The following is a 10,122-nucleotide window of genomic DNA, read 5'->3' on the forward strand; positions in this document are numbered from 1 at the left end:
GCAGCTTCTCTTCTCCATGCTGAACAAGCCCAGCTCCCTCAGCCTGTCCTCCTGAATATGTATATGCTGGAAAATCAATTAACCGAAAGACAAGGCAAATGTATAATGAGATGCTCTCATCTAAGAAAAAAAAAAATACTTAAAACATTTGGACCAACTGGATTCTGCTGCTTGCAGGAATAAATATTTCTATTAAAGCCTCTCCTGAACATTTCCCATCATTTTTCCCACTCGATTCACTTGTGTTACACTCTTGGCTCAGCAGTGAAGACTGCCAATCCATTAAGCATTAATGAGGGCGACAACACATTTTCATGAAGCGTTTGTCTTGGAAACCAATGAAATTTGAATTAAAAAACAATGCTGGGCACTACTCCATAACTACGACTTGACAGCTGTGCTAAGGAAATCATTGGTCCAAGCTGCACTCAGCAGAGCTGCTCAAGGCCCTCCATTATCCTGGGCTTTCACCAACTCGAGGGCAAAACTCAGCAAGGCAATAAATAAGCATGAGGACAAACACTCACACAGAGCACCGTGAGTCACTGGATGAGCGCAGGAAGCGCTGAGGAATTGTGAAATGCCTTCCGTGGGTTCTTTGTCAACTTTCTTTCCCCAGAAAACCACTCAGCTGTTTTAGTGTGTATATATATATGTGTATAGATATACTCACGGAGCTGGCAGATGTCTCCAGAAAGAAGCACAGCACTCAGCATGACTGAACTGGAGGGGTTGGAAGGGACCTCAATTGAGTTCAAGCCCTGCTAAAGCAGCTCTCTACAATAGCTCACACAGGTGGGTGTCCAGATGGGCCTTGAATATCGCCATAGAAGAAACTCCACCACCTCTCTGGCCATGTGCTCGTCATCTTCCTGGCTCTCCACTGGTCTCCTGGGAGATCTTTGTCTTCTTTGAACTGGAGAGCCCAGCACTGGGTGCAGCACTCCAGCTGTGTCCTCCCCAGGGCACAGCAGAGGGGATGACTGGAGGATCCCCTCCCTCACCTGGATGGACACATTGTGCAATGCAACCCAGCACACAACTGGCCTCCTTGGCCACCAGAGCAAACTGCTGGTTCGTGGGCTCCTGCTGTTGGCCACCAGGACCCCCTGGTGTTGGTCTTCCTTTCCCCAACTTTCTCTCTTACCTCCAGGGTCTGGGATTCCCAAGAGGCAGTCTTAGAAGTAAAGACAAAAGCAAAGGCATTCACTAAACCCATCCTCAGTGTCCTGTTAGGAGGGAAATCACCTCACCCAGCAGCAGACCCACATTTCCCCAGTCCTCCTTTAGCTACTGACATACTTAAAGAAGCCTTTCTCGCTGTCCTTGACTTCCCTCGTCAGGTTTCATTTCAGGTGTGCTCCAGCCTTTCTTCTCGTGGCATCCCTGCAGGCACTGACAACGCTCCTCTATTCTTACCACGTGGACAGGCCTTTTTTCCACATCATGTGGACATTTTTCTTGCCTTCAAGTTTATCCATGAGCTCCTGGTTTATCCACGAGGGTCTCCAGCCATCTTTTCCCAGTTTCATGCTCTTAGGGATGCACTGATCTTAAGACTGGAAGAAGTGATGTTTAAGCACTGACCAGCTCTCTCGGGATCTCTTACCTTCCAATGCACATTTACAAACCAAACTGCCAGACCGGTTGTTCCAGAGTTGTGAGGATGTAACACTGAGGGACATGTAACACTGAGGGACGTGGTCAGTGGGCATGGTGGGGTGGGCTGGGGTTGGATGATGATCTTAGAGGCTTTTTCCAACCTTAACTATTCTCTGACTCTACAATAGGCTGCCCAGAGAGGCTGTGGATCCCCGTCCATCCCTGGAGGTGTTCAAGGCCAGGTTGGATGGGGCCCTGGGCAGCCTGGGCTGCTGTGAGATGTGGAGGTTGGTGGCCCTGCCTGTGGTGGGGGGTTGGAGCTTCATCATCCTTGAGCTCCCTTCCAACCCAAACCATTCTATGACTCTGTGATAAACTTTCCCCGTCCTCAAACTGGCTGTGCCAAGAGGGCTGTGGGGAGTGACACCCAGAACGAAGTCACACACAGCTTCTGTGCTGCTGACACTACGGAACGGATGCTCCTACAGGGTTCTACAGCTTGGCAGTGCATTCAGCTCAGACTTGGGATTATGAGATTGCAGCAGCTGTTAGCTGTGTACAGGAAGAAATGAGCTCTGCTAAGCCACAGCACCGCACACACGAGGCACAGTGGAGGATAGCTGAAGTTGGAGCGAGGCTTTGCAGGGACAGGGGGCTGCAGTGGTGGGAGACCATTCATCATTGATAAGGGGCAAAAACGTGTGTTTTCTATTTGGTAAAAGGACCTCAAGTCATTAAATTGCTGTGTAACACTACTTGAAGGAAAGCAAAACACAAAACTAAGGTACCCCAAACTACAGCTGTACTGCTGGTAATGCACAGGGACCACCTTCAGCGTCTGGGATCACGCAGCAGCACGCTGCCTCCTGAAGAGAGCTCAGCAATAACGTTGGAAATCTCAAACGGAGGATTACACGGAGAAAACGTGGGGAGAAAGACCTTCAAAACCATTTTTAAAACTTTCTATCTGTCTTCAAATGAACAGGAATGATAGAACACCTGCAGCAAGACGCAGCTGCAGCCCAGTTCACTGCCCAGCAAACTCTGTATGGTCTGCACGTTTACTACAGGCTGAAGTTGCTGTGCAGAGACCAGCAGAACGGCAGCCAAATCCCTTCTGAGAAATGCTGGTTTCCCTATGCATGCCAGCTATCAGCTGATCCCTATGAGATGAAGTACAACCAAGTCTCAGCAGTGTCTTTCCCATCACATCCACCTTCGACGGCCAACTCCATGAGTGTTTTCCACATCATTGCTCAACCACCCAAGTCACTGATTTCATACAAATAAGCCAAGTCTTAACTAGCCTTAATTAGTACAGATGTTCAAGTGAGAGATGCCTGACAGCAGTAAATCTACCACCATTTCAAAGGGTATTCTCATCCTCGAGGACATCCGTAAGTTCACCAGTCACCAACTCAAGCCATCAATCAGACAATTCAAGGCCAGGCTGGATGTGGCTCTGGGCAGCCTGGGCTGCTGGTTGGTGACCCTGCACACAGCAGGGGGTTGAAACCAGATGATCACTGTGGTCCTTTTCAAACCAGGCCATTCTATCATTCCGTGATACGATTCTATGAATCCACACTGCTGTGTGTCCGTCCCCAAACACTGACCCACCCTCAAAGCCCACAACCTCTTCCTGCTCTCCCTATGGCCACAGTAACCTTCTGTACCCTCCCGGCAGAAAAAAACACAGCACTGTCCAACGCTGCACGGAATGAGCTCATAGAAAGATGCTTGGAAGGTTCCTGAGCGGGCACCTTCAGTTTATTTTGCTGACATTCCAGTGGCTGAATGGCTGCTGAGTCAGAGGGAAGGTCTGCTTGCACCCCAAGGATCCTTCTGGTCCAGATGTCACAAGGTTTGCTCACCAAGCTGTGCTCGTTCTGTCACGAAGATTTCTGATCCTTTCCAGTATCTCTGTTCTCTGTTACAACAGCTGCATTATAAATCCCCAGCACCTCCTCAGGCACCCCATCCCTCGTGGTGTCTGCATCCTGCTCTTACTGCTTCTACTGCAAGGATGCCATTCATTGGCAGTAGAGAAGCATTCACCTGGTGCCTTACATTTCCTGAAAATCAACTTGCTCCACTTGTAGCAGAACAGCACAGTGGGAGAGAACAGGAGCATATAAACAGGAGGGGGAACGGCTGTTTGTGAGGGTGGTGGTGACAGGACAAGGGGAATGGCTTTCAAGTGAGCCAGGGGAGGTTTGGGTTGGATGTGAGGAGGAAGTTTTTCATGCAGAGGGTGGTGAGGCAGTGGAACAGGTTGCCCAAGGAGGCTGTGGATGCCCCATCCCTGCAGGCATTCAAGGCCAGGCTGGATGTGGCTCTGGGCAGCCTGGGCTGCTGGTTGGTGACCTGCACACAGCAGGGGTTGGAACTGGATGAGCACTGTGCTCCTTTGCAACCCAGGCCATTCTGTGATTCCTGTTCATGAAAGAGAAGCACTGCACATCTCACCCCTTTCTGATACAGCAGCACAGGTACTTTAGCCATAAACGCACATCATCCACTATACAGCTCCAGGCCTCTTGCATGGCAATGAAGACTAATTACTGGAATCCTACACCTGAAGCAACAGTTGCATTAATCACCAAAGACTTCTGTTCAAAGGCAGTTCTAAAGAGCAGGGATTTATTTTCTATTTTATCAGAAAGACCGTTGCCTTTCCAGTCCTCACGTTACAAAGGTAAACCAGTTAATGCTGCACATGATAAAACAAAAAATAATCAGTCACACTGCAAATTAGTAAGAACAAAGGGGGGTGGGAGAGTTGATTCTTTTTCACTCTTTGAATGTTAATTCACTGAAAAATTGTAGAAAAGGCCACTGCATCATGGTGACTGCAACAGAGCATCCCTGGCAGTAACAGCCTTAGAGCCAGCTTCTGCCTTTTGCAGTAGAAAAGGGAAGAAGGAAAGGAGTAGAATCAAGCAGCTATTTTGAGACTGCAGCCTATATATGTATGTATGTACACACACATGCAGGTTGCTAGTGAAGTATCGCATCTTCATCACTTCCTAGACATCTCGTATCCACATCTGTTGTGTCTTGCAAGAAGAATTCTCAGCTGGTGGGACGCTACAGGTGGGGAGGAGCCACCAGAGGCCATTAACAGAACTGCTGCCCCATCTCTGCTCTCTCCTGCACCGCTCTGCTCCCCTCGCACCAAGGATGGCAAGGATGACCTGCACACAGCAGGGGGTTGGAAGTGGCTGAGCACTGTGCTCCTTTGCAACCCAGGCCATTCTATCATTCTATGATTAACACAGCACCAGCTCCTCTTGCACCAAGGACGGCAACAGGCTGCTCACCCTTTGGCACTCACCTCATGGTATTTTAAGTCTCTCCTCCTGGTCACTGCCATTGCTCTTCGCAGAGGATGCACTCCCACTTCAGTCACAGGCACAAAGAGGAACACCCTCACAAACAGCCGTTCCCCCTCCTGTTTATCCGCTCCCTTCAAGCACTGAAGGCCACACTGAGGTCTCCCTGCAGCTTCTCTTCTCCAAGCTCCACAAGCCCAGCTCCCTCAGCCTTTCCTCATAGGAGAGCTGCTCCAGCCCTCTGAGCATCCTAGTGGGCCTCCTCTGGACCTGAACATCAAGCAGAGCTAGACCAGAACAAAGCAGGGCAAGGAAGGAACCCCTGTGCTCTCAGGTTGTGACAGAGACTCCGACAGAAGTGCTAAATAAATAACAATCAGAAGTACAGTAGAGATGTAATTAGGTCCCCTCAACAAAACTCCCGACACAACAACCCCATTTTACCCATTCAACATGTCAGAGGAAAGCTGTTTTTTAATCAGGTAGCAACAGAAGCACACATTCACTGAGCTCTGCTCCCACCTAACACAGGAGTATTCTTTGCCTCTGACTTCAGCTAGCTTGTTAATCATGGAGAACAGCTAATAATAATGCACTACTGCAATTTAAATGCCATTACGAGGAATACTATTAATGGGAAATGAGAGCCTTTCCATACCTCTCAATTCTGAATGTTATTATAAGCCTTCAAGCATATATTAAATAACACAGTAGTGAAAAGCTGAGTGCGTATTTACAACATGCAGAAAGGCACAGAGCTGTGAGCAGGGCTGACCTGGCAGCTGCTCCTCCCTCCCATGGATCCTACAGAATCATAGAATGGAGTCACAGAACCCTAGAATGGCCTGGATTGAAGAGGAGCACAATGCTCACCCAGTTTCAACCCCCTGCTATGTGCAGGGTCACCAACCAGCAGATGAGGCCGCACAGAGCCACATCCAGCAGTGCCTAGAAAAGCCCCTACAGAACCCACAGCAGGCAGAGAGCCAAAAAAGCTTGGAGAGCTCAGAAACAGCAGCAGATACAGCATGGTGAAACTGAAAACTCAGAAAAATAACGCGCAGGGTGATTTCCCAAAGAGGCTGTGGATGCCCCATCCCTGCAGGCATTCAAGGCCAGGCTGGATGTGGCTCTGGGCAGCCTGGGCTGCTGGTTGGTGACCTGCACACAGCAGGGGGTTGGAAGTGGGTGAGCACTGTGCTCCTCTGCAACCCAGGGCACTCTGTGATTCTATGATTTCCATCCAGATGCTGTCACTCAGCATGGATGTTCAGGCTGCTCACCATGTAACAGGGACACAGCACCAACAAGCATTCAGTTTTGGAACACTGTGGGGGACTTATCTCTGCTGTCAGCCCTGCAGGCTGATCCGTACCATGGTTCTGAAATCATGCTGCAGGAGTGAAGAGAAGAATTCCCTGTTCCTGTTCAAGTGGGCAGACACAGGATTTGCCATTTCTCTCACCAGAAGGCTCTACGTGAAATTCTGTCACCGTCTCAACAACAGAACTCCTTTGACAGCCCCGGGCAGAAACATCCAACATTGTTCTTGTGCCGTACGCCTATCAGCAACCCAAGGAAGCGATCCCACAAGACCCCATTCATAGCAGCAGCCATTCCATGAATCTCAAGTGATGCAGCTGTATTGCTGGAAGTGCTGCCGGGGCTGTGCTCTTTGGTTTTTAAATGCAAGCATCTGAAAGCCTCAGTTGTTTCGACCCAGCCTTTCCAAATCTGAGAACCTAATTATTTTTCCAACTTATCTAGACTTCCCTGTAGCGAATACAAAAAATGCTCTGCATATAGAACACGTTTCTGCTGTGGAATGGACAAACGTATTAAGAATTGATGCTACATTCTCCACAGTGTCATTACAAGAACCACCAGAGAATGCATGCTTTTAATCACAGTTTCATTAAGCACATCTTGATCCTGTCATTGAAAAAGTGCAGCATTTGATCCAATTAAGCACAACTGCCAATATGACCAATGTATGCTAATGTGAAGTCACAGGCAACGAAAGGAGTGGAGCAGGGCTAACTGCAGACCCTCCCAACAGCCCTGCGAGTGTTCAGATGAGGTTCAATAAACCAAACAGGATGAAGACTGAGCGCTATGAGACCACATGCAGGAACAGCAGAATGCTCACAGTGCACTTACAAAGCATACAGAAACCCTCTGCCACACCTGGCGGCGCAGCCTGGCCAACAGAAAACATCTGTGCTCTGTGCACTCACTGTGGTGCAGTGCTGGGCACCAAGGGGGTGTGTAATGCAGGAGGGTTTGGGAGCATCCTTGTGGCAACTCACCTCCATCACCGCCCCGGCAGCACCACCACCGGGCACATCTCCAGTCACACTGCCCAGCAGACAGCAAATACTGGTTTTCTCATCACATTTTATTCGACTTTTAATCCATTTCCAGATAAATTAAAGCATTTTTAATCAGCAGTGCTTGGAGTTAAGCCCTCACTGTACATTAAGCGGGGAGCCGCCCCTCTTTAGCTGCCTTCTAATTTCAGAATGAGGGTGAACAATCAATCCTTCCTCAGAAACAAACGAGGATTCATTCCACACCCCATCCCAAGCATTAGGTCAGATCTGGTCGTTTTTACTGCAGCTGAATGGGAAGCTGCTCTGACTCAAGAATGTCAGTGTACATTTATTTTGGATGGGTACGTCGGCACATATTTCCTCCCCTCTCACTGACCTGGTTTTACTTTTCGCTCAAGTTTTGCACAAACTTCTGGGAAAGCCTGAAGGAGCTGCCTGACTTTGTAACTATGAAAAAAAAATACATTAAAAATTTCTTCAGTGCCCAAGAATTTCCCCGAGCCAAAAACATCCTGAAAAAAAAAACCCAAAACCAAAAAACAAGGACCAGGCTAAACAAGAATGAATGGACCCAACCGAGGCAGCTGCCTGCTTCCAAATGCCAGCAGGTACTGCCATGCCACACAGCTCAAGGAAAGGATGCACAAAAAAGCACAAGACAACATCACCATCCTACGTGGAAGGTCTGCTAAGGAATAAATCACCTCTAGAGAACAATGTGCTGAATGTGAGCTTCCCTACCTGTGCATATTCCTTCTCGATCGCAGCTCTCTTCTGACTGAACGCTCTGAAAAAGACAAAAGGGAAAAAGAATATGAATACAAACAGCAACGTGCTATAAATTCAACCACTGACTCCAAAGGTTTTGCTGCTAGACGGGCTTTATAGAGAGAGAAGCAACCAAAAAAGCAAAATTGTTTGACAACTGTGCATCAGTAGCCTAGCAACTCGTGCACGTGTGCACACATATGCAGCGCTCCCATCTCCCGGCTTTATTGGATAAATGCAGTTCCCAGGACGACTGGTGTAAATAGCATTTACTTCATTAAAGACTCATCAGCCACTGCTACAGCCTAGGGAGGAATTTGGTAGCAGAGAACAGAACTCGGCTTTGTGCATCCAGACCTTCCTTTCTAACACAGTCAGTGGTGTTTCTCCACCAGCAGCTGAAGACACGGCCACACATCCCTGCAGCCCTCAGCATCCCCAGCAACGCCCTCATTTACCCACTGCACGTGGTCCTAAAGGGTCCCTTCTCAAATGGTTCACAGAATGGCTTGGGTTGAAGGGACCCCAAGGATGATGAAGCTCCAACTCCTCACCGCATGCAGGGCCACCAACCTCCACATTTCACAGCAGCCCAGGCTGCCCAGGGCCCCATCCAACCTGGCCTTGAACACCTCCAGGAAGGGCTTCTGTGATTCTAAGCTGCCCCCCTTATTGCTGAAGTGCCACATCTCCACCAGAGGGGACAACAGCTGGCTGTACCAAGCTTAAAGCCATGCCATCAGCACAAGAAAATCTCCTATTTGAATCGGTCACGCAATAACAATGGTGGCACATTAAGAAAAAACAGTGCTCAGGAACATCCCACAATAAGGTCAGCACAAAAAGGGCTGTGAACGGATTTTCCTGTTCCCAAATCCAACATCCATGCAGCTCCACGAGCACAGCTGAAAGCACAATGCCCCATAAAACAAACTTCCTTGTCTTCCCAAGCACTGAGCTTCAGCCACGGCCGCTATGAGCTGAAAGCACAGCCCATGCTGACCCTGAAACGCAGCCCTGGGAAGACGGTACACCAAAGGCTGTTATTTTCTAATTCCCAGCTAATCTTATTTGGAAACATACAATCAGAGCTCAATGCTGAGGATGCTGGGTTTACACCAAACGTGGGCTCAGAGCTGTGCGTTCCACCACCAGGTTTGTCTCTGTACAAGAATTCCCCTTCAGCTAATTGCATGACAATGATGGCGACAAGCTGGACGCGTCAGATATCCCCTAAAACCTCCTCTATCAAAGGGTTTACAGGGAGAAGAAAAACAAAAGCGTTCAACGGCCCCTGGCATAGAGTTACTAAATACCATGCAAATCAAATTTACCCATAAAACCAACAGAAAGTGGCACGGCTGCAGCTCCAGCATAAGGACAGGCAGCTCCGCTAACAACAGGGTGAGATTTAGCTCTGTATCTCCAACAAGACAGCACGTGATTCAATTTCTACCACACTTAAATTGGTGTTTAATGTGTCAGGGTGCACGACAGTACCATAAGCACCATCTGCATCCTGGGAGAGGCTGCTTTCTGCTGCTCTGTGGCTGCACTTCCCTCCATTAGCCAAACACAAAGCTGGAAGGAACCTCGGGGTTCTGCAGGAATCCTGTAGTGACAACCAGAAAGATACAGAACACTGAGATGGTCAGAGGGCTGGAGCAGCTCTCCTATGAGGAAAGGTTGAGGGAACTGGGATTGTTCAGCTTGGAGAAGAAGCTGCAGGGAGACCTCAGTGTGGCCTTCAGTGCTTGAAGGGAGCGGATAAACAGGAGGGGGAACGGCTGTTTGTGAGGGTGGGTGGTGACAGGACAAGGGGAATGGTTTGAAAGTGAGCCAGGGGAGGTTTGGGTTGGATGTGAGGAGGAAGTTTTTCATGCAGAGGGTGGTGAGGCAGTGGAACAGGTTGCCCCAAAGGAGGCTGTGGATGCCCCATCCCTGCAGGCATTCAAGGCCAGGCTGGATGTGGCTCTGGGCAGCCTGGGCTGCTGGTTGGCGACCTGCACACAGCAGGGGGTTGGAGCTGGGTGAGCACTGTGCTCCTCTGCAACCCAGGCCTTTCCATCATTCTGTGATGGGAT

General features: G+C 49.1%; 1 protein-coding gene across 2 annotated transcripts in view; it reads right to left on the reverse strand.

Annotated features, from left to right (window-relative positions):
* FCHSD2 (FCH and double SH3 domains 2) overlaps positions 1 to 10,122 on the reverse strand; it is a 569,931-nt gene that overhangs the window by 85,868 nt on the left and 473,941 nt on the right. For both annotated transcript variants that reach the window (XM_019612451.1, XM_010706279.2), the window contains exon 2: positions 8,012 to 8,057. In XM_019612451.1, coding sequence (XP_019467996.1) covers positions 8,012 to 8,057 — 46 coding nt within the window. The remainder of the gene's footprint in view (positions 1 to 8,011; positions 8,058 to 10,122) is intronic.

Source organism: Meleagris gallopavo, chromosome 1 (genome assembly GCF_000146605.3).
Source record: "Meleagris gallopavo isolate NT-WF06-2002-E0010 breed Aviagen turkey brand Nicholas breeding stock chromosome 1, Turkey_5.1, whole genome shotgun sequence".
Taxonomy (NCBI): domain Eukaryota; kingdom Metazoa; phylum Chordata; class Aves; order Galliformes; family Phasianidae; genus Meleagris; species Meleagris gallopavo.